At 38.6% G+C, this 26,067-nt stretch overlaps 1 protein-coding gene across 1 annotated transcript in view; it reads right to left on the bottom strand.

The window, feature by feature from the left end:
* Window positions 1-24,206, bottom strand: part of LOC146004653 (uncharacterized) — a 72,549-nt gene extending 48,343 nt beyond the window's left edge. The window contains exons 1-2 of the mRNA XM_083143560.1: window positions 24,014-24,206; window positions 19,004-19,165 (exon numbers count right to left, since the gene is read on the bottom strand). Of these exons, the coding sequence (XP_082999686.1) occupies window positions 19,004-19,165; window positions 24,014-24,187 (336 nt within the window). The 5' untranslated portion in view covers window positions 24,188-24,206. The remainder of the gene's footprint in view (window positions 1-19,003; window positions 19,166-24,013) is intronic.
* Window positions 24,207-26,067: the final 1,861 nt, after the last annotated feature.

Genomic DNA, 26,067 nt, shown 5'->3' with positions numbered 1-26,067 from the left:
AACACAAAAGCTCAAGAGCAAGTCAAGTGAAACTGAATATGTTGCAAAGCATGTGGAATAAGTGATATCAGTGTTGCACATCCCACTATTTTAACCCTATTTTTATTGTGATTCTTTGCTAATTGTGCTGTACAGCGGCAAGAATGGATGAATCGAGGTCGTCTGTTCAGTGCCCGATTTTGCCCGAGTGTTATTTTGAGCATCATCTGAAGGAAAAAGCTCTTCAAAGTTAAACAAGTTGTTTTAAATACATATTCCTCCTTACGACAACAAGACCAAAATAAAACAGGGCATGAGGTAATTTGCCGTCAATGAGCACACAAACTGTCTCAGATGTTGAATGATTCGCGGTTCAGTTTAGAAGTAGAAAATGATTGTTTGTTGTTTGACGACAAAAGAAACTCCACGATATTAAAAGATATCACCGTGAAAAAGAAACATGTTAATTATTTGGACGAGGCATGCGTCAACGTGGGTCGTACATTGATTCAACCATGGGAGCGTGCAAAATCACCGCAAGGGCTGAAGCAACCAATGACGGGGGAGGGGGAGGCTCATTGTTTCACGCACTGGTGGCAATGAAGGCTTTGTTGAAGATGCATGTTTACTGTTCCGTGGAAAGAAAGGGAAGAGTGAATATCACCAAGAAATGGACAGACCAACATTTGGCTCCTGGTTTAATGAAGTGATTCATAAATTGAAACCAAACAGAGAAATAGTAGCAGACAATTCACTACATTGTATATATAACCAATTACAAATCATGCTTTTTTGGTAGTATAAACTTGAAGGGCGTGTATTTTATAGTAACGTATGTATTACGAACGAAACAACAAAGGTTTTCATAAATTAATTTCTTTCTAAACGAGAAACAATAACTCATTAAATTCAACAGGAGTCTGTCGTTTACTTTTACCTTTGTTTTTTTTTTTTGTTTTGTGCGTGCTCCACACATACACACATGCCCTCATGTTTCGAAGATATTTCGCAATTTATATTAAGTAGGGACACATTTATTACATAATCTATGCACAGAAAGTACTTGAAAAATTGTAAGGTTCAGGAGACAAAAAGAAGCAAAAATGCATTTTGCTTCATATGCATGTACGGGTTTTGATATGTTAAGGGGTTGGCAATACTGCTGATTGTTTCATTGTCTGCGATATGAAGAGCTCAGTACTTCAGGAAAGACTGGCATGGATGATTCTGAGCTCCGTTCTCGCGTGGATTAATACATAAAACCTGCTGCAAACATAATCTGATGCGGAGCTTAGGTGTAATGCACAGGGGATACCTTTACCATTTAATTTAATAAAATAATATCGCAGCATCATGCCCCTGGCTGCCTTTACCCCCAGAGTTTCCTCTAGGTACCCACTTTATTTGATGCTGGGTGGGTGCCAGAGCCGGTTGAATAGGTGGAAGATATCCTGGTTCTTCCCTGCCGGGGATCGAACCTGGGTGTCTCGCATGGTAGTCAGACACCAGATGGTACTCATTTTTGGAGAGTCACAATTCTATTTTTGAGCTCCATTATGAAACCAACGTGCACGTGTAAAAAAGGAATGCCCAACAATTTTTATTTTACAAAAATTCCATTTACTGTTAAAAGTTAAATTAGAGGAAAACCATTGACTTATTGTTAATAGCCTGGATAACTGATGTTTGTGTGGGGGAGGGGTGGTACCTCCTTTCATGTGCCTCCCTGGCTGTGACATAAGCTCTTCTTGCTTTCAGATTTCTATTATTTTTCCCATCGCATGCTCAGTGCCCACTTTGCGATTCTGTTTGCCAAAGTGGCTGGGGAAGGAATTTATATATTCTTCAAGCCTTCTCCCGAGCTAGGATAACACTTTTTTCGAAAGCAAAAATAAGTTTTTTTTTTGGCATCATTTTCAGGAAATACACAGCACTATTTCCACCTCACTTAATATAATTGCCTTTACCATTTATTTTAATAAAATAATATCGCAGCCTATATACAACAACTTTCTCTATCACTTTAGAGTGACCTTTTTAAATTCAGAGGATGTGGTTTCAGTCATGGTTGATATGCAAGTCCTCTCCCAGTGTTTTCATTCTGAAGTGTTGTAGGATTTAGGTAAAAGGTAGATGATCACTACCCAGAAGCAGTCATTGAAAAGTGTAGATATTGGCAGTGAAATTCAAGTTTTGGGTGGAGGAGTGTTTATCCTAACATTGAGGACTGTGGATGTTTCCCTCACGTAGAAGCCACCACAGATGCTGAAGTGAGAAGAATGTACACAAAGTCTGAAGTGTGGCCTTCCGAGGATGATAATGTTGACTGTGGGAATATGAAACGGGAGAGTAGTAGAGGTGATGAGAATTGGGAATGTACCGAACAGGGTGTTGGTTGTGGGAGTATTGTGGACTAGAATAAGGATTACAAAGAACAGAGTATGACCCCACACACAAGGCATTAGGCTGGTACACTTCTGTTCACAAAAAGTGGCACACTCGTTTGAGTTGAAGTCCAGCTTCATAGGCGATCGAGTCTGGCAGTACAGCCGAAGTAAGTGTTCGGAAAGCAGCAGTGTTGCTTACTATCAAACATTTTAACCACATTCAGGGAATTTTGTCTCTCAGACTCAAATAAAAGGGCTAATGGAAAGATTGCAGCATAATTATTAATTAACTGGACTGTACACGTCTACATTGAAAGTAATGTAAATGCGAAAATTTGTGAAAAATATATTTAAAAAAAATGCATTTTTGACGTTCATAAGGAAGTGGTTATCACAATGCATTAGAATGCGAGGGCCCCGGGTTCGAATTTGGCCTGAGCATGGGTGTTCTTTTTGAGTCTCTCATCATTGCGAGAAGCCAAAAATGAAAGAAAAGCAAAACTAAATAACGAAATAAAAAATGCAATTATATTAAGTGAGGTGGAAATAGTGCTGTGTATTTCCTGAAAATGATGCCAAAAAAAAACTTATTTTTGCTTTCGAAAAAAGTGTTATCCTAGCTCGGGAGAAGGCTTGAAGAATATATAAATTCCTTCCCCAGCCACTTTGGCAAACAGAATCGCAAAGTGGGCACTGAGCATGCGATGGGAAAAATAATAGAAATCTGAAAGCAAGAAGAGCTTATGTCACAGCCAGGGAGGCACATGAAAGGAGGTACCACCCCTCCCCCACACAAACATCAGTTATCCAGGCTATTAACAATAAGTCAATGGTTTTCCTCTAATTTAACTTTTAACAGTAAATGGAATTTTTGTAAAATAAAAATTGTCGGGCATTCCTTTCTTACACGTGCACGTTGGTTTCATAATGGAGCTCAAAAATAGAATTGTGACTCTCCAAAAATGAGTACCATCTGGTGTCTGACTACCATGCGAGACACCCAGGTTCGATCCCCGGCAGGGAAGAACCAGGATATCTTCCACCTATTCAACCGGCTCTGGCACCCACCCAGCATCAAATAAAGTGGGTACCTAGAGGGTAAAGGCAGCCAGGGGCATGATGCTGATCACATCCCCCCCCCACCCTTGGCCGTGATCAAGAAAGTGTGGGGCCCTAACTCCACACCCCTATATGCCTTCATGGCATGGTGCAAGAGCAGAGGGGTGCACTTCACCTTTTTTATGCGCTGTTGGTCCTTGTCACATAGCAGAATCCTCTAGGTTGAAGGAAGCTAGATCACAATGATCATTTAGGGTTGGGAACACTAACCTTCCACAAAAGCACGACTTCCCAACGTCTTTACTCAATTTCATACACATTCTGTCAGCAATGTGCACAGCATACAAACACTATCTGATGAAGTGTATTGCTTTGAAATGAATGTAATTAGCAAGAAGCGACATCAAAAGTTTCAAGCTGGACAGGAAAAGATGTAATCTTATGGAGAAATTACCTGAATAGCTTGGTTTCCTAACCGTGGTTTGTGACCATGTCGGTTGAAGGTCAGCTTTGTAAGCTGATATCCTAGGTTTGATTCTCCTCGTGGTGGCTTTTTTTTTTTTTACCAACTTGTAACACATTAAATATTCCATTCTCTATGTATTTCAGTGTTTTAAAGTGTGATGCGAACCACTATGTGCCTTGACCGAGTATCGAATATGGGACGTCCTGATTACAAGTCAACACACCGATTGTAGTGTTATATTTTCTTATTGTTTGTGTCGCAAGATGAAAATAAAAACATGACACCCACAGATCTTCTGACAGGCGAAATAATTTTGACTGTAAAGCAAATATTTTCTTCATTGTGTTGCGGCTAACGCTCACTACTTACAATAGTCAATACTAAAAACGCGTTGTGATATACAACTTGTAACCTGCTGGTTGTGTGCATGAAGAAATAGAACAAATTAATATCAAGGAAAGCGTGAAAAAGGTCCGGGATCTATTTATGCACAAGCTTAAAGTAAAGCAACAACCAACAGATACAAATTCAAAATTATTGAAGGTTACGGCCAGCCTTTAGGGTTACCCCCTCAGTCTCAAAGAGAGCCAATGCCTATTATCGTGCGAACTCAAATATAACGCGAGGATTAATTGTTCCCCACTTACCAATCAAGAGAGAAATTGTAGGCAAACATAAATGATCACAAAATAGCGTGGAAAATTACACTGCTGCAATTCAGAAAAAATTATCACATTAACACATAATAACTACATGCAACCAACTACATCGTCTACAATATGCTTCAACACTAGTTCTTTTTTTTTGGTATCAATAATAGATTCGTTACTTTAGTGTTTTACTTCACGCAAAGATTATAAACAAAAGGAGAGGCACAGAATTGCGCACCCTTCCATAAAACTGCTTCGCGATATAAGGTCCAATGCTTGTGGAGAGAGAAAACTAATTCTTGGTGCGCGCAAAAAGAGAAGAATTCAAAATTGGGTTAAGTCTCGCCAGCGAGGCAACTTGCACACTTAACCATGCGGCGCACGTAAAATTCTCTCTCACACTCGTGACGCAAAGTCACGTCGTTCTTATCGCGATAATTACAGGATCGGAACTGTTGCTGTTTTCAGCTCGGGAAGCGAGCACGGAGCGAGGGGTCGGTGGAGACCTCTAGCGTAATAAATTATAATCCAGGGAAACAAACAAGACGCAAAGCGTACGAAGGAAATGAGAAATTGTGACGTTTTTCTACGCGAAAATACAAATGCGTAGAAAAAAACGTCACAAACTCCCCCTTGTGGCAAAAGAAAAAAAAAGGGCACGTAACTTACACTCACATGCAAATACCACCTTCTGAGAGCATCAAGGATACCTCTAAAATAATAATAGATGGTCTATAAAAAGACCCATTTGAGAAAACACTAAGATAGAATTTACCACATGTATCATATATGACAATGGACAACTCAGTAACAATAAATATATATATATAGTGGCATATATAACCATAATTTAAAGACTAGAATAGGATCTTTACCCTGACTGTACACTTATATAAATAATTTACACAGGGTAAATAATGCAATAACAATATAACAAGCATTAATCATGTAAAAATGAGGCATGAAAATGATGAATTGATTGCAATCAAATGACTTTTTAAAGGGTATGAAACGAAAATTAATTTAACCCTCTTATAATGGTTAGAATACTATAGCCAAAAAAGGAGAAAGAGGGGAAACATTTACCTGAATTTGAAGCACACAATTTCACCATACACTAAGCATAGAATACCTGATATAAATAACAATGGTATACAAAAAAGGTCCATATGTAATATAGTGCGGCGAGAAAAAAATTTTTTTTGTTTGTTGACTAACAATATAGAAGGCGTCGCAACTATTCCATGTGTAGTCCGAGATAGCAATATATGATGCACACAAAAAGCACTCGACACATAAGTTTCCTCGATAAAACATGCAAAAAAAAGAAAAAAAAGAGAGAATTAGAAAAGAAGAAGAAATGGAAGAGAAAAAAAAGATAGGAAAGAGGGGAGGAAAACCTATTGGAGGGGAATAGAATAAATAATTAGGAGCATCAATTACAAAGGTAACTTCCATCACAAATTACATATCAAAATTACAGGCAAAAATATACTATAACACATGCTAGTGAATGAAATGAAGCATCAACTTTTGTATGTAATAAAAAGGCAAAATTCAAATGAAATAATAAACAATTTGTGGATGTATTGTTTAGGTGTTGTAAAATAAACGTGACCAAAATATTTGTATCCCAGCCCAATGCCAAGGCCTCCGCCGAATCATGCACGTCCGACACGTAAAGGTGAAGAGTCTCTCCCTCGCGTTGGGGACGAGTGACGTAGTCATTAACTAAGGTGTTATATAGAGACATAGGGACCAAATGGCGCCATATGTAAGATTTCATATGTGACCAAGACATTGAAGATGCAAGAGCTGTAGCCCAAAGAGTCTGTAGGACCCCTTCGGTACGGCGAATAACATTGTGAAGTAACCAAAGTAAAGGGTATTGATGAGAAGTTACAAGGCGTTGGAGAGCCAACATAAAGGTAAATAAGACAATATGATTACGACCATCACACATGGGTAGGGCGTTCACACGGGTGTCTAAGTTCTTCAGCATAATTTTATGAAGAATATGCGTATCTCCGTTTGGATGGGAAGATGACGCCAAACTGGGTGAGGAAGGGGCCATTACGGTCGGAGCAGTCGTAACAGGCAAGGGAGAAGAAGGCATGGTGGGGACATTTGAGGTTAAAGCCCCTGTAGCTTGCGCCAACGGTACCTGAGCGGTAACCTGAGGAGCATGTACAAAATGCGGACCCGTGAGAGAGGGAGGTGGTGGTAAAACAAAGGGGGGGGTTGTTCTTGTTGGAATGTTACTAAATCATTAAAGTCGTTTAACTCTGGTGGCGGCATAATGACAAAAAAAATTATCTAGACGTACAAAAAAAGAAAAAGGGGGGGTGAACAAGTATCAAAAGGTAAGCAAGGGAAAAAAAATTTGTAAAATTTGAGATGTACAGATTAATATAACCTGCTCTGGTACCAGGAAATTTGTAACCTGCTGGTTGTGTGCATGAAGAAATAGAACAAATTAATCTCAAGGGAAGCGTGAAAAAGGTCCGGGATCTATTTATGCACAAGCTTAAAGTAAAGCAACAACCAACAGATACAAATTCAAAATTATTGAAGGTTACGGCCAGCCTTTAGGGTTACCCCCTCAGTCTCAAAGAGAGCCAATGCCTATTATCATGCGAACTCAAATATAACGCGAGGATTAATTGTTCCCCATTTACCAATCAAGAGAGAAATTGTAGGCAAACATAAATGATCACAAAATAGCGTGGAAAATTACACTGCTGCAATTCAGAAAAAATTATCACATTAACACATAATAACTACATGCAACCAACTACATCGTCTACTATATGCTTCAACACTAGTTCTTTTTTTTTGGTATCAATAATAGATTCGTTACTTTAGTGTTTTACTTCACGCAAAGATTATAAACAAAAGGAGAGGCACAGAATTGTGTGAAAGTTTCAAAAAATACTTTTGAGTAACAAATTTATTTATATTCAATCATGAACAAGAAACAGTAAATTTCTCCAATAACAACAATATAAAAAGGATAGTTTTATGACGTACAATTCTAATTTTACGTATCCTTTTTTGAACTTCCTTCGAACTACAACGTTAACAATTTCTGACTGCCATTCTTTGTCTTGTCATTAGACGTGGCAGTGATTATATACATGCGTTTTACGCAGAAATTACAAGTTCCAGCGAATGCTAATACGCCCACCAGTTCCAATTGAACCTCATTACTTAATGCTAGTTATAATTCTGAACATATCAAAGAATTTTGAACATTACAATTTATCGATATGTTAACCTCTTATATTACGTATCATTCCTATTTCTTTTGGCAATAAACAATCTTATAATTTCTATGACATTTGATGCTCCCAGTAAATTACTTATTTATTGGTGCCAGTCCCCGTGTGCGTCTTATTTTTACATTTTTTAGAAAAAATCGCAATTATAAATAGCAAATAGCTCGCGTACGCCAGGGTCTACGCTTGCAATTATGGCGAAGAAAGCCGCAAGTTCATTTGCGTTACTATTAACGTGCAATCCAAAAGATAGTTTGACACTAGGGGTGCGACGAAGTGCTGTAATAATGATTTTGAAGCGACTAGCTTTTTTTTGTCGATTCGTCGTTTAGTCCTATTACACTCTTTCTTTATATTTTCGATCCGGTTAAATTAAAGATATTCCAACCCATCACAGTGCGCGAACTTGCATTCTTTTTGCAATCAAAAGGAGGGAGAAAACAACACAGTACATACCTCCATTAGATTTCGCATAGAGTATCAAACAGCAATCTCTCACAACCATGTACGGCAAGACACTACAAGTCGTGGCTTCCTTCACGTCTCGCCTTCAGGATATTGGAGTCACACGTAGGAACATCTCTGGGTCCGTATTCAATCACCAACATGGATACTAATTCGTGTTACTGGAGAAAACACCCAAATCAAACTGGGCAGTGAGCACCTTGGTACATTCGTCAAACGCACCCTTCCATAAAACTGCTTCGCGATATAAGGTCCAATGCTTGTGGAGAGAGAAAACTAATTCTTGGTGCGCGCAAAAAGAGAAGAATTCAAAATTGGGTTAAGTCTCGATAGCGAGGCAACTTGCACACTTAACCATGCGGCGCACGTAAAATTCTCTCTCACACTCGTGACGCAAAGTCACGTCGTTCTTATCGCGATAATTACAGGATCGGAACTGCTGCTGTTTTCAGCTCGGGAAGCGAGCACGGAGCGAGGGGTCGGTGGAGACCTCTAGCGTAATAAATTATAATCCAGGGAAACAAACAAGACGCAAAGCGTACGAAGGAAATGAGAAATTGTGACGTTTTTTTACGCGAAAATACAAATGCGTAGAAAAAAACGTCACAAACTGAAGATGAAACATTCACTGAAAAGACCTGCAAAAATTGTGAGTTACATAGAAGTATTGTTTCCTCATACCTATGCTTGTTTGTTTGAGTTTGGCGTTGAAGTCCACTTTATGCAGAGCAAGGATTATCGGAACTGGACCTACAGTTCAAAATGGGATCCGAACCACATTTTTCTCTACCAGCAATAGAACCCAAGACATTATCTATGTTCCCTTCTCCTCATGTAAACATACACATGAACATAATAATAAAACTCCTTGACACTACAGCCTTGTAAATGCCTTGGCCTATCCCTCAACTTCCAGTCTCCCTCCCACAATCTTACCTAGAGGTGTGGAGTTCTTCAACTGGTAATGGGGTGACGTGGGGTCAGCATGTCGAACCCCCAGATACACACATTATATGTAGGTAGATATATAGACACAAGTGGGTGCCTGGGTGATGTTTACTTCTATATCACAATATTTTGTACGGAAGTTGTCACATCAAGATATGATTTCCCCTCTGGTTGTAGGGGGTATTGTTACAAGCATACAAAGCTGTCTTGTAACTAAATTAACCAAAGAAAATGGAATTCGTGCTTGTCAGCATGTAAAAGTGCTTAAAAATCTTTATTCTCTTTGAGCATTTGATAATTAAAAGGAAATGAAGCTCTAAAATTATGGCATTGTAATTAAGGTATTTCAACTCAAAAGGGATTTTCGTTTATTACTGTCAAAAAAGAAGGTGAAGAGAGAAGAAAATATGTTAATTTCATGAACTAGATTGTAAATGCAAACTTTCTATAAAATGACTTCAGTATCCGAAATTTACCCTGTTTTCAAAACTATTCATGTAATGTGACATCATGGGAACCCATTTCAAATTTGCACATTTTCTGGTTTTAAACAACTAGCGAGACGCTCTTGTGTGGCACAGTAATATGCATATTGTGTCAACTGTATTACTTTAACTCTATTTTAAATAGTGAAAGCGGAAAGCAATTTCCTATCTGCTGCAAACATTTGGACACGCAATCAGATAAACGTTAATTACACACATATATTGAAACTTTTACTCAGGTTATGGCATTTCATTCTTCTGCATGAAAAAAAAAACTGATCCTATCAGGGTTCAAACTTACGAACGGAGATTATCTGTCTCTTTCACAAAAGTGAAGCACCATGACGCATGCACTCTATATAGAGACATTGCTCGCAGTTCGGTGCCTGATTTGTGAAGCTGGCTGATGGACATACATCATGTGGTTTGTGTTTATTGGTGGTTCTACGGTATTGGCTAAGCAAAACCACTTGAAGTGATCTGAGAATAGTGGGTTTCTGGCAGAGAAAAATAACATTTATGCAATATATTTGATTGGGCTGTCTTCGGCTTTCATATACAACTATTTAAATCTTGGAAAATAGATTCATACACATTAGTTTTCACCAGTATATTTATTTTTCCACGCTTTTCATTCATGTCACGGTTCTACAGGCGCCGCTTTTACATCCGGCGTGGGAACATTCTTAATGGCAGTGACCCCCTGTTACCACGTTTCCCTGCAAAGGAACTCATGGTCAAATAGCCAATTAGTAGAGGTCTGCAAATGTGATCCACTGCTCGCCCACCGTAATGAGAAGGAATGCCCACCCATTCCTGCCCTGCACAGCTGTTGTCTTAAACCAGCCCGACTTGCCCATCTGAAGGGGAAGTTTTCAGCGGTCCATCAGTACCCAGCGTGGTTCAACAGCGGGCGGGCTGCCGATGCCCGTCGCTGTCTACTGCACTGCGAGCAATGGCGTCCGAACCAGGGGCGGGCAGGGAACACAGGGAATCGTAAGTACGAAATTTATGGTGGAAATTTGGGTAACAATAGTTAAAAATTTGGATTTTTAAGCTCGATTTCTTAAATGAAGGGGTTTAGTGTTAGGCTTGATCTTTTTTATGTGTAGACCTACCTGCAGGATGAATGTAAATAAAATATAAGTGCTTAGAAATGCACCCCTTTTTTACAGCATGGGCTCAAACATGGCCGTTCATTGAATTTTGACAGTTTTCGGGGTCAAATATCTCAGATGGGTCCTCTTCTAAAATTCTGAAATTTGGCACAAAAGAAGCCCTAACTCACAGTAAAAATCTCAACTTTTAGATTCAATTCATTTTGGTCAATATGAGGTAACGTATGTCACCTAATTTCTGACATTGCAAAGTAAGGTTAAACTACATCCCACACTTAGAATAATGAAGTATTTTCTTTTTCTTTTTTAAATTTGGGTTAAATAAAGCCTCAGAAAATATAGTAACATAACGTTTTAATACTTGACTTACCACAAATTGAAATTACAAGGTATGACAATTGAAAATCTGTGAAATCTCATTGCAAAAGGTTTGATTTATTAGGTAGCCACGACCAGTTGGTATTGTCAGCTCCAAAACTGAGCTCCATCACATTTTTTAAATGTAGCAGCAATACATGCAGCTTCAGATAGGCAGTGGCATGCTCAGGAATTTCGAAAGGGAGGGGCGGGTCACATATACTTTTTTAGTATACAGCCCTGTTTTTGCCAAATTATCCTGCCTTTGAAGTAATTGTTTATGGAATACTAGGTCAAAGGTATTGGGTTATGACCCCCACCAACTTCTCTTTGGGCACTCCACTGTAAGTAGGCTATTTATTTTGGAGGGTTAAAGCTGGTAGAATATATTATTTTTTGTTTCCTTTATTTGTCACATATTTTTATTTTGCAAGAAAATACATTTGTTGAATTAGATGCGAGTCATGCACAGCAGAAGATTCAGAGACATGTTTAGATAGAATGTGAGACAAGCCTGGAGTTGACATGCGCATGGACAATCTCTGCTGTCATTCTTCCTTTGCCTAATGTGTCCAGAGTAGCGACTTGTGAATGTTCGTTATCTGTGACTGGAAATGGAGTGTTCTGTAGAATTTTTAACTGGAGAGGACTGTCATAAATACACTTTTGGTAAGGGTCCGAAAGACCTAAATAATCTTAATGAACTCGGTGAAAATGATAAAACACTTCTTAGGTCAAGACTACAGGTGGATGACTTAGAGACAATATGCAATATGAAAATAGTTATTTATATGGTAAAGTATGTTGTGATCTTCAGCAGTACTACTTAAAGAAGAAGTTAAGTAAGGGAATTTTTAAAATCAATTTGCATCATATTGTAAGGCAAAAAAGTGTCAAGTAAGCCCAGTTAAATCAATATGCCTGACATGTTGCAGTAAAATTTTCATATCTGGAAAAAGTGCCAGAATGGAAATGATGTCTTTGTGCCAACACAAGAAAAACTAAAGGATATGCATGAAGTCTGTTCTGTTTTTGATGTATCTCCTGTTTCAAAACTGAGGAGGCTGATTGCAGAAAAACAATAAAGTGCTCTTGCTCGAAAAACTATTCACATCATACAAGAAGTGCAAAGGAAACTGAAAAGTTGCTTTTTCAAAATGTATTAGAACTGAAGAAAAGGAAGGCAAGTGTGACAATCCTTTGCATGGTGAGTACAATCATATAATTGAAATTATAAGAAGAAAAATGTAAATTAGCGAAAACTAACATTGAAAAGGTCAGAATGATCAGTTTGATTGCTGCCACTTTGTCAAGAAAAAATATATGTGATGAACTGAAGGTTTCTGATAATTTACTTAGGAACTTAGGGAAAGAACAAATAATTCTGCCTGATTTGACGAAGAGAATGAGTACGAAACTGGAGCTGACAACAGCAACTGGTCGTGGGTACCTAATAAATCAAACCTTTTGCAATGAGATTTCACAGATTTTCAATTGTCATACCTTGTAATTTCAATTTGTGGTAAGTCAAGTATTAAAACCATATGTTACTATATTTTCTGAGGCTTTATTTAAATCAAATTTAATAAAGAAAAAGAAAAGACTTCATTATTCTAAGTATGGGATGTAGTTTAACCTTACTTTGCAATGTCAGAAATTAGGTGACATATGTTACCTCATATTGACCAAAATGAGTTGAATCTAAAAGTTGAGATTTTTACTGTGAGTTAGGGCTTCCTTTGTGCCAAATTTCAGAATTTTTCAAGAGGACCCATCTGAGATATTTGACCCCGAAAACTGTCAAAATTCAATGAATGGCCATGTTTGAGCCCATGCTGTAAAAAAGGGGTGCATTTCTAAGCACTTATATTTTATTTATAGACACCCTGCAGGTAGGTCTACACATAAAAAAAAATCTAGCCTAACACTAAAACCCTTCATTTAAGAAATCGAGCTTAAAAATCCAAATTTTTAACTATTGTTACCCAAGTTTCCACATAATTTTCGTACTTACGATGCAATTTTGAGTAAAACATACTTGAATATCATAGAAAGTATACTTCATTAGCTACAAAATGAATTTTGTTTCAGGTCCCTAGCTTGAATGGTTTTTCAGATATTAAGGTTTCCGTATACTGCTACATGAGCAAAAAAATGCCATGTGCCATGTTGGAAAAATGGCTGCCGCAGGAGAACTAAAGACAATATTTTTTCTTTAACATTGGTTTTGATATCTAGAAACATGTACAAACGTATGTACTTAAATGAAATTGTTCTAAAACGGTCATGCAATCAATTATTTAAAAATTGGTTCATTTGACGTGGAATGACCCTAAAACTGATAATTCAATGCTCGAATTATGAATGTCACTGAATGAAAAGACTGCTCAGGAGAAATCTCAAAAACTTTAAATGTGAACGGGTGTTGAGTGACTTCCCGTTTGATAGATTTATTAATTCCAAAAAACAGGAAACATAGTGGAGTACTGGTGACCATGTTTTGATAGTTAACAAAAAATCTAGATCAGATACAATTGGATATGTCAGTGGTGTTATAATTACATGAAGGGAATAGGAAGCATTCTTACCCTCTACTAAAAAAAATTGGGTTGCCCATTTGAAAGCGCTTATCCATATCAGACATTGAATTTCCTAAAAGTTTGATCGCAGTATGGCTCGACTCCCTTTCTCATTTAAGATGCAAGTTGTTATGGTAGGATTCAAATTTAACAGGACAAGTCTCTACTGCGGTTATAGTGTGGTCCTAAACCAAGTGAAATTTCAAAGTTAACTTCATGTTTTATTAGAGACCAATTGAGAGTCTCTTTTATGTCGTGATTTTAAACAAGACAGCACAACATCCAGGCTACTTCATATTGATTGAATTACTGACAACTTTCAAACTTACGAAACAAAATTTTCCCCTTTTACATTTTGTAATAAATACTTCAAAGGCGTCACAATTTATATATATAAAAAGTATTCTTTCTTTTCATAAATATGCAATTTATTTGATTTTTCATTTAGCCACTTTTGGCAAATCGTGACCATGAGGATGAGTAATGAAATGGTAACTGATGAAGCGACAATCACAAGGAACACCTATGCCCGGGATGGGATTCAAACCTGGAATCCCTAGCATCATAACATGCTGTGCTAACCACTCTGCCATGCATGTCGGCAAATTCGTAAATAAACATCTATATAATAAATGTTCTCAATTTGTTGGTCTTACAAGCAGATAGTTTTAAGAAATATAATCGAATTCATAACAATGGTAAATCAGTTACTTTTCTTCTATTCAATTTACCAATATGTTCTAATTAATTATAGAAATGCAACGAGACATTAAAGAAAGTTTTGAAAATAAAGTTGCCTCAAGTGGGAATCAAACGTAAGACCCTCACTACCACAAGCACCTGCCTTAACCACTATGCAATTTTGCCAAACTTGAAAATTGTGACTCTTCTCGGTCCTTTGTGTATCCTGCTATTTATGCTCATAATTAATTTTGTACTGGAAGGGATATTGAAATAATCATGTCAAACACATGCTTTTTAACGCTGAATCTACTTATGTAGGTTTCATCGGGAATTCTAAACCGTCTCCTCGGTTATCATCAAGTGATTGCCTTATCGCTGTGCCAAGAATAGCGATGGCTGTGTTGTCTGCCAGCTTAAAGTCCCGGATGAACTGCAAATACCCGCTCCAGCGCAGTTGGAAGCACGTGGATCCTGCCCAGCAAACAACCAAGCAGGGATGACATCATCCCGTGTCCGTCCAACATGTGCAGTGCATTGAGGGCTTGGGTCCTGACATGTGGCAGGTCGGATAAGTGGACATTCCTTCTTGCAGTAAGTCATGCTCGCCACGCAGATATATAACAATTAGGCCTAGTGTTTGGCCAAGAAGCAACAACATTAAAAATCCCCTCCCCCCAAAGCAGCCAGTAGGGAAACAGGAATTTGTCAACAATTGTTCTATGCTGTGATTGCACACCGGTTGCCACGCCATCCCAGGAATAGTTGCGATATAAAATTTGGCTTCACAATCTGGAGCAAAGCAACACTAAAAGTGAGGCAGAAACTGAAGAAAATGTAGATTAGCTACAAAGGGCAAAAAATACAATTTTGAAAGGAAAAAAAGTTACTATGAAGTCACTAGTGTTCATGTAGGGTAAATGTAACTGGGCATAATGTTTAAAATGAGATCCGTACCTAGATGCATTGAATCTGGAATCCCTTGATTACCAGACAACGGCGTTGCCAGTAGGCCATTGGGTTCTCACACATATACACGCTCACAAGGCAAATCAAAATTAGTAATTAGAAGCAAAGCCAATATCTCTCCCCCATCTGCTACATCATGGAATATTATCTAGCTAGTTGCGAAGTATGGCATTGACAACACAAACGGCGAGAGAAAGAGGCCAGCCGCAACTAGCAAAAAGTCAACATTTCTGTTCCTTAAAAATAAAAAAGAAGTTCACATTTTTTCGAAGACCCCCCCCCCCCAAATCAAAATAACCATCCTTTCTCCAACTCTGTCCTCACGCCGTATGAACAGCAAAGAAATCAATGTTGGTCATCTGAATAATTCGGAAGCAAATAGTTGTTCTTCGTATGACCGTCCTTCTCTTTCTCAAAACTTCTTCATCTTTGCTCAAATTGAAAAGGCGATTCACAGTGTTGCTGCATTCTAGTAAGTTGAGCCCAGGAAAGCGACAAAATCTTCTAAATACGTTATTCGTTACTTCCTTCTGCGCAGGTTATTTACGACAGTTTTCTACCTCTTGTGGTAAACACGACAAACTCAATAATATTTCCATCAGTTAACCAGTGTTCAATCCTGGGACTTCTTGCTTTGTAACAAGTCACACTGACTATTCCACCACTGAAACCGAAAGTTCAAATAGTTACTCGTCACAGAATGCCCACCGAAAAAAAAGAGAAGTTGCCTTGCCAAATCTCGGGGATTCATTTTATAGTGAGGAATATGTTGTTCCTACTTATTATATTGAGACAAGTATAACCAGTCATCAGAAAATGGGTTTCTTGGAGCAGTATATTCAAAAGCTACAATTAAGAAACTGCAGTTCGATACCCGGTGGAGACACATGACATAGTTGTTCGGATCTTACTTTAAACTGTAGATCCAGTCCCGATTATCCTTGCTGTGCATAGAGTGGAGTTCAATGCCAAACTCAAACAAACAAGCATATGTATGAAGAAAAAATATTTCTATGTAACTCACAATTTTTGCATGTTAATTTTATTGACTCTTCTTCTAAAGAATATTGAACATTTCATCTTCAGTTGGACACTATGTGGAATAGAGTCATTGGACACCCAATCAAACGAACTCCTCATGGAAAAGAGAGTACAGACGGGTGTATATATACGGCAGCAGGAGGCTTCTCAGACCATTCGCTGATAAAATGACAGACAGAAAAGAGCTCAGCATGTTTGAAAGAGGGATCATAGGAGGTATGAGTATACGTAGCATAGCTGATGCTCGACAGGTCCCTAAATCAGCTGCAGGCTCTGTCATCAAGAAGTGGAAGGAAAAGGGACACCGTGTCCGATGCACTCGATTTCAGAAGAGTTTCAAAGTGCAATCAATTTGACTGTTTCTACGAAGACACTTTGCAAGGAGACCCATGCGCTCGGTTATCATGGTTGAGCCGCTGTGCACACCCCTGATAACAAAAACCAATAAACGGCAGAGACTACGCTGGTGTAAAGAGCGGAGAAACTGTATGGTGGAGCATTGGCGGCAGGTCCTACAGAGCGAAGAATCACACTGTTTTGATCAGATGGGAGAGTGTGAGTATGGCAATTACCCGAAGAACATCTGTTACCTGAGTGTGTAGTGCCCGCAGTGAAATATGGTGGCGGCGGCATCATGTTCTGGGGTTGTTCGGCTGGCATGGCGTGGATACACTGGTACAGGTGTATGGCCACATGACGTTTGCATCCTACCGAGATATTCTCGACAACTCCATGCTCCCCACGTTGTGGCGTTTCTATGGAAACGGAGAATGGGTGTTCCAGGATGATAATGCAACTTGTCATGTTTCCAAGGCTACCATGGAGTGATATGCAGAAAATAATGTAACCCGACTGGATGCGCCTGCTAAGTCAGAGCCCTGACCTCAACCCTATCAAACATCTTTGGGAGAATTGGAGCGGCGATTGAGGTCGCGATCGCCTTGCCCTTCTACACTTCCAGGGTTGGTGACTGTACTGCAGGAGGAATGGCAGAATATCCCACTCGGTGTACTACACGACCTTGTGGCCAGTTTACCACGACAAGTGGCTGCTGTTATCACTGTCAAAGGCGAACTGACCTCCTATTGATTGCAAAAAAACTGATGGTATTTGCTGACATGTGGTGTCCAATGACTTTCTCCCACATAGTGTATTTAATAACGCATTTTTAGTATTGATTATTGTAAGCAGCAAGTTTTAACCACAACAAGACGAAGAAAATGAAACATTAAAACACGCTTTACACTCAAAATTATCTCGACTGTCAGAAGATCTGTGGGTGTCATATTTTTATTTTTATCATGTCACACGAACAATAACAAAATATAATGCTATAATCGGTGTGATGACTTGTAATCACGACGTTCCATGTTTGATACTTGGTCAAGGCATATAGTGGTTCGCCATCACACTTTAAAACACTGAAATAATTAATGTGTTACAAGTGGTAAAAAAAAGCGACCACAAGGGCAATCGAACCTAGGATTTCAGCTTACAAAGCTGACCTTCAACCAATATGGCCACAAATGACGATGAAGAAACCAAGCTACTTAGGTAAATTTCTCCATAAGATTGCATCTTTTCCTGCCCAGCTTGAACCTTTGATGTCACTTCATTAGATAGTGTTTGTATGCTGTGCACATTGCTGACAGAATACAAGTCACGGTTGTGTGAGAAAATGAATGAAGATGTTGGGAAGACACAAAATTCCCTGAATGTGGTTAAAATGTTTGATAGTAAGCAAACACTGCTGCTTTCCAAACACTTACTTCAGCTGTACTGTCTGACACTATTGCCTACGAAGCTGGACTTCAACTCAAACGAGTGTGCCACCTTTTCGAACAGAAGTGTACAAGTCTCCTGGGAGGAGGCATAAAAAAAATCTCCCCAGATTTTGGCTAGTGTATCGGACAGGTGGCCACCCATCATCATAAGGAAGGAAATTGGGGAGTTACAAATTATTAAGTATGTGGCCTCCCCAATGGTGCAGTGGTAGCATCGTGGTCTTGTAATCAAGGGGTCCTGGGTTCGAGACCCGGTGGAGGCACATAGTGGTTCGGATCCAACTTTAAACTGTAGGTCCCACCCCGATTAGCCTTTCTGTTCATGAAGTGGATTTAAAACTCCAACTCAAATCAAATCAAAATCAAATCATTAAGTGTAACCCAGTCATGCAAAAAATACAACTGGGGGTTTGTCCTGCTAACCACACATCACATGGTAACTGGTTGATCTCTGCTGAGACATGTAGAAGTGAGACCACAGTCGACAGATAGACCTTGGCCTGCAAGTGCTGTTACACCATGGGTAACGTTATGTTAACAATAGAGTATTAAGAATTTATTTTTTTCCTTCAGTAGACCTGATATCTCTTTCACTGTAAACCTTAACAAGAAATAATAGAGGATTCTATTCTTGTTAATAGCAAGTGTAAAAATAATACTTCATATATTTTTAAAAAATGCATCACACCATGTGTAAGTAATGCTTGACTGTTTTTTGTGCATGTCACCATGTATTCAAGTAAAAAATTAACTTTACCTTCGAACTTGACATCCTCCTAAGCGTCTGTCCTGCAGATATCAAGTATTCTTTGAAGAGGCTTTCCGATTCCTGACACATATCACGGAAGTCCTGGAAATGCTCTAACTTGTCTATGCATGGATAGCACACAAACTTCGGCAAACGGTCATCCTCTGTGACCTGGAATGCAGAAAATTGAAGTCATAAGTAGGGTTGGAATATGGGTATTTGAGACACGTCAAACTTTATTGTTTCATACATAAATTGTGTTTCATATTTTGCAACTGTTAGAAATGTCATCTTACAGTGAGTGTAAAGAGGTTAAATGGAGAACTTTGAAGTTTTCCCACTAGGAATGAAAGTTAGGCTTGCCTGATCCTGTAACTTCCTTAGTGGTTGGAATTATACATACACACTAGAGTGCTTCAGGAGGAGTGTTTCACTTGGATGACAATAGATAACGCATGGAATTGAGAGTTCCCTTTGCTCGAGTGAATAATGTTCGAACATGCAAAATGCAGAAGTATATATTCGATGCCCAGTAGAACACATATAATCAAAATTTGTTTGTGATACTGGGCCCTCAAATATGAATTGTGAAGTGAAAGACACTGTGAAATTGAAACATAAATCAACATAATCATTGTCTTCAAGTTAAAATGTAGTTTAGTCTATCTTATCAATACAGTGATAGATGAGAATGAAATAGATTATTGTTGGCTGAGACTGTCAGGATGGATATTTTACATCAATGTCTAAGATTATTGTCACATTAAAAAGATATTCCATTGTAAAAGCTCGTGTGTAGAACACTCGAGCATGGGAGACTCGAACGTGTGGGAGCAAGCGAAAGTGGTTGCATGCAGTACTGTAATACACACACACAGGTAGGAAGGTAGGTAGGTAGGTACTGGGGGAGGGAAGCAACCCTGGGGGTCCAGAGCATGGTGATGATCACACACGTCTACGAATGGCCAAGGTCACTCCTGTTTGAGGCCTTACCTGCACACAGCCCTTTACACCTCCATCGAATGCACACACAAGTTCCTTACTTTGGTAGTCTAAAATAAAGATGTGGCAGAGCAGCCGTAGACTAAACCTCGCCCTTCAATAAAGGAAAATTAAATTGAATCGAACCTGGCCTGGCCTGCTACAAGGGTGTGTGTATTCTTGAGTTGTTGATGTGTATGAAGCTTAAGCATGATCCACACATAATGTCTTCTTGTCAGTCTTGCATGATCATGCCAGAGAGATCAAACAAAACAATATGTGTGGACAGCAAGTTTGACATCTTGCATGAACTGAGTTTTGTTTTCAAACAAAACGGAAGACAATTCGTTGCATGTACACAAACATTCGTATAATTGGTCAAACCTTGCTTAATTTTGTACCAGGTTTCGTAGATGTTGGATGAAAAATGTCTTGTCCTTTTCCTTTTTCAATGTCTAGGGTTACTAGTGTTAATAATTTGTAGTAGGTGTCCACATCCATACGTAATTAATTATGCCCATTCTGCAGTTCCTGTCGTAATTCATGGAGCAAATTGGCATGTGAGAATTTATCACTGATCAAAGACATTTTTAGGGTGATTGAAATTATTGAATATAATATTAATAGACAATTTTTATTTATATTATTATTTAAATTTGATAACACTTTTGATGACATGCATATGAATTTTCTTTGTAGATTCATACTGAGATTCCAAATTTTTTTTAAAAAATATGGATGGTGGCCTCATATTCTAATCTTGCTCAGGGCATCGCAATATGTTGCAACGTCACTGCTTGTAAATAATGATTCATCCATGCTGTTTTTACAATGATTAAAGAAAAGACTGAAAGCATGCATAGTATAACAATATTTTGCATCAGCCTTATCTGTCAAACGTACCTTATCATGCAACAATGATGACAAAACATTACAAGTGGACCAGGCTTTACTTCGGTGTGCATTTATTTTCATGCTGGAGGTACTTTTCTGCATGCCATGAAGTTGGAAAAATACTGCAAGGTGTTCTGATATGAACTGGTGCAGGTAATGGGTTACATGACATAAGTATGAAAGGGTCTTACCTTCCTAAATACATTCCTTGTTAGATTAGGCAGGTCAGGTTTAGGGCTATCAGCATTAAAATTACTTCCGTAAATACTTCCCAACACCTAATCATGCAATTTCTGGTCTTCAGCACTGTCTGCTGGTGACATCCATTTTAAACTTAAAATAAATTCTTAGCAGTAAGTTCAGCAACACTGCCAATGTATATAAGAAAATAAAAAACAGTATGGGGAACTTGACCCAACGTTGATATTTTTTAAATCGACAGACTTCAACGTTTTATGTAATATAAAAGTGGTTTCAGCATTAGAAAAGCACAAATAACTGAGATATTTGATCCCAAAATATGGCTTACGTAAGAAATATTTGCAATTTCGGAGTAAATTCACCTTTTTTTTTAACTGTTTGTGCACACATTAAAATCGCAAAAGAACATGTCGAAAACAACCATCAATACCTAACTACGTAAAATTATAGCTACTCTTGTGGAAAGTCGTTTTGGGTGCTACATTCACTTGCGCAAAGCCTTCGGCCTGTTCTGCTTCACAGTAAAGTAACACGCTAAGGTAACAGATGTACAATACTTCACAATAACACATTTCCACGAGCAAAAATCAACTGGAAACATTAATACACAACAAATCTTCATAAACCATGCAAAATGTTTCACTTTCTCCACGAGGTACAGAGGGTCAAGGGTACCGACAATATTATCATGTGATTTAGATAAATACTTTTGCTGGTGAAAATAGCCACATATGTTGTTCTCAGCACGTGCTGAAAACAGACCTACATGCTATTCTCACCAATTGGGCAGAATAGTGATGGCCAAAGATGAGTGCAAGCCATGATTAATTCAGAATTAAACAATCAGAACTTGGGCCGACCACGACTGAAACAGTAATTAACCCCTAAGGCCAGTTTGACGTACAGCATACTGACCTACATGCTTCTACCATGGGTGGTTTGATGTACACCATACATCTGAATCATGGCTCTAAATGAATGCCTTTCCCATGCTATCTATTGGCACTGAGAGAAAGAATTTTCTTCTGCTTGGTAGTGAGACTGTATTTTACTGTTACCTAGTGCCATCTTGCGAAAATATTTCAAAAGTTTCTTTTGTTTGTCCCTTGGTTGCAGTCAGGCAGGAATTTTAATACCCAGAAGTCTAGCGACTGGGCAGTAATTTTAAATTCGGAAACAAGGTAGATTTGAACAGCATTTTTTAAAATGATGAATTTTCGGAAACACTAATGCAATTCAACTTTCTACATCAGCACAGTACATATCCATGGGTTTATAAAACCTGCAAACATTGTTCAGAAAGTATAAATTCAAAAATACAATACAAAACAACATAATGTGAATGCTGACTATTCAATATTATACATTACTAAATTATTGCATTTATAATATCTTAACAGTGCTTGCAGGTTTAATAAACCCATGGATATATATATACTTTACTTATGTTGAAAGTTTCATTTGAATTTCACTAGTGGTTCCAAAGATTCAACATTTGGTAAAATTTTTGTTTCCCCAAAACGTATTTCTTCACTTTTACAGAAGAAAGTACTTACCAAAATGGGGTTATTTATACTTTAGGAAGGCCTTGGAAGTGTATTTTCCCCTCGCTTAAATTTTTTTGCCGGTAAATCATGTAATTTTCGACATTAATGTCACTCCGATGCACAAAAGCTGTTCCCTTGATGTCCGTCTACTACGTGAACCAAATTTTTGCGTGCGTTTAATGACGTAACAACCGGTCAGTGTTTCCACATACGCGGTTTTGTAACTGTGTAACTGTTCTAGAACGTAAATAAACGTCAGTTACTGTTCATCATTTCTGATTACGAACTTGTGACAACATGAGTGCACAGGATCAGTGGGGTGCTCAATGTGAGATTGATGGGTGTTATAACCCACCCCCCCCTTTCGCCCAGTATCTCTAAGGCTATTTATGAATGGTTCGTGGGGCTATTTATGAATGGTTCGTGGGGCTATCTGTGATTGGTTCATGGGGCTATTCATGAATGGTTTGTGGGACTATCCGTCAATGGTTCGTGGGGCTATCCGTGAATGTTTCGTGGAGCTATCCGTGAATGGTTAGTGGGGCTATTTATGAATGGTTCGTGGGGCTATCCGTGAATGGTTCGTGGGGCTATCCGTGATTGGTTCATGGGGCTATTTATGAATGGTTTGTGGGGGTATCCGTGAATGGTTTGTGGGGCTATTCGTGCATGGTTCGTGGGGTTTTCGAACCCGAAAAAAAAATTCTAATTTTGAAAAACAAATTTAACTATGTTTGCCTAACCTAACCTTGCTGTGCATGGTTCATGGGGCTATTTATGAATGGTTCGTGGGGCTATCTGTGAATTATTCGTGGGGTTTTTGAACCCGAAAATTTTTTTTTTCTAATTTTAAAAAACAAATTTAACTATGTTTGCCTAACCTAACCTTCCCGTGCATGGTTCGTGGGGATATTTATCAATCGTTCGTGGGGTTATCCGTACATGGTTCGTGCGTTTTTCGAATCTGGAAAGAAATACAAAATCAGTAAATCCAAAGTAGGTATTTTTCTATGAAGAAGGTTGCAACACTGCATAACCACTGATCATGGACAACGCTAGTCAAGATTTCTCCGCCATATCGCATGTAACGCAAGCGAAAGCGAACAATATAAAAATACTCGATATTTCTAAAATTGACATTATTTGCGTGGAAAAAACGAAACGCGAACTTGAAGAATCCTTAGGAATGCAGAATACGTAACTATCAATGTGAAAAATACGAAAATAAGGGAATTAGAGACGTTTGGTGGTTACTGAAATTTTAATAGTATTAAAATTCCGGCATTACGGGTTAAAGAATAATCAAAATTTCCAAAGATTCAATGGACTAGGGTGGTGGACTCCTAAATACCTAGTTGAAGTAACAGATGAAAAGTAGTGTTAAAAAAATACTCACAATAAGAGATAAACAATTTAACATCTTTCCTTGAATATCTTGTCTTTTTCCTTCCTCTAGGCAGATATTAAGTTTCAAACCAGTTTTCGTCAAGCAAAGTCTACACAGACTATGATAATCCTCTCCTATCTCTGTGTGCCGACAAAAAATTTTCTTCAGTAATTTGGGTCCCATGAGTCTCAAACTTTCACACAAACAGACGTCTGTGAAGTTCCCCACATTTTCTTCAGCCACAAATACAAGCCACGCCCACCAGTGGCGTGCGGTGACATTTAAACTAGGGTACGCAACATGGGCCAACCGAAATGAATTATGGGGGCCAGAACCCCCCCCCCCTCCCTGGCCATCATGTTATTCAGAAAATAACTTTTTTCTACAATTTTATAACGGGAAATTTCTCATCCTTGTATCAATATGCAAATGTAACGAGGTAAAATATATGTATGATATTTTATATTCGCAAATATATTCTGATAGTAGCTACGTCGAGTCCAACAATTCAACTTTGATTATTTCCTTCATGCAGTGCGATGAACATTGAACGGAAAGGAAATGGCACAATCATTTTCCGTCCTTTCAAATTTCATGTAATAAATTTGATAAATCTCAGTATCCTCTACTATTTCACACCTTTCGCAGAGGAAACCAACGAATAAGGCCAACAATAAAGTTTCAATGTATTTCTACTCAGTCAATCACTCTGTAGAGATATTTTTTCTTCTTCTCAAAAATCAAAATGCCTAATATACTGCTTATCATCCTTCACAACTCCTGCCTGAAACAATTCTTCCAAATCAGGAACGGATCTTCCATTTCGGATTGTTTACACTTTTTTCGTAAATTCCGAAAATCCCTTCTCCAGTATGTCATCAATAACTCCCGGTCCCCCTATTTTATCACTTCACAGCACCGACAAACAATAGAGATCCTGTAATGTAAATAATATGAACGAAAGACTGGCTGCAAATTTCACACGACAGAAGAAAGCAAAAGTCAACCTCCCACGGTACGTTGTGTCCGGTCCCGCTATGCCCGAAAACCACGAGTTCTTGTGGACGAATGAATCGGAGTTGCCAGTCGACAAAGTATTTTGTAGACGGGAGATAATTAAGGACAAGTATAAAATACGTCAGCATACATCCCAGAACACTTCAAAAGCTAAACTACCGTACATCACTTTGCAATGTCTGGCGGGAGGGAGGGGGGCTCATTCGAATCCCATTGTAAGCATTGTGTTTTATTATGTTTTTCTTTTATCATTCATTCATATCGTCGGGTCAACAATCAACACCCATGCTATGGAACTCAAAGGAAATGTTGATCCCGAAAGGAGATAAACAGATACTCTCATACTCTGAGAATTGCGCGAAACTTGCAAATTGTTCACATATTTTCCCCTCGACACAATGACAGTCCATTCTGGTCCTCACTTACCTATACGAAAAAAAAACTTGCTAGTGTAACTTTAACCTCACATAAATATTTTATATGTGATAGTTTACGCGTATATTAAATGTGATCTTCCACCACTACATGTTCTTGCCCTCCTGTCTGATTCCTGTATCACTTTTTATAATGTATTTTTATTGCAACCCAACAGTGATCTATCTACGCGTGGCTGCTAAATGCTAGTAAGCTAAGCATTCCAGAAAAAAATATGTTGACTACTGTCAACACTGCATACGCTGTCAAAATCTTGTGTACCCTCGATGCTTAGAACCAGGAAAGAAGTGGGAGAGAGGGTAAGCGCGGGCAGACCCAAACACTTGGTCGGGGCTGATATGAGCCAATGGGGTTACCTTCCGAATTTCTAGGGTACCAAGCAGAAGAAACAGCGTCTTTCTGCGGAAATCGGCAGGAACGCGGATCGAGTGGGTGCCGAAGTCACAATCGGGATCATTCGGGACTGCCTTCAGGAAGGCAGCAGCGTGTTCGTGAGGAAATCGGAATTACTTGCAGTGGAACTGCTTTCGGAGCGATAAATGTTGAATTTTCATGTTCGGGGGAAGACGAAAAAGTGTTTATTTTTTCTTACTGTGTTGTGGGTACGCAGT

This window comes from Lepisma saccharinum, chromosome 22, assembly GCF_977018435.1.
Source record: "Lepisma saccharinum chromosome 22, izLepSacc3.1, whole genome shotgun sequence".
Lineage (NCBI taxonomy): Eukaryota > Metazoa > Arthropoda > Insecta > Zygentoma > Lepismatidae > Lepisma > Lepisma saccharinum.
This window is presented reverse-complemented; position numbering and strand designations above follow the sequence as displayed.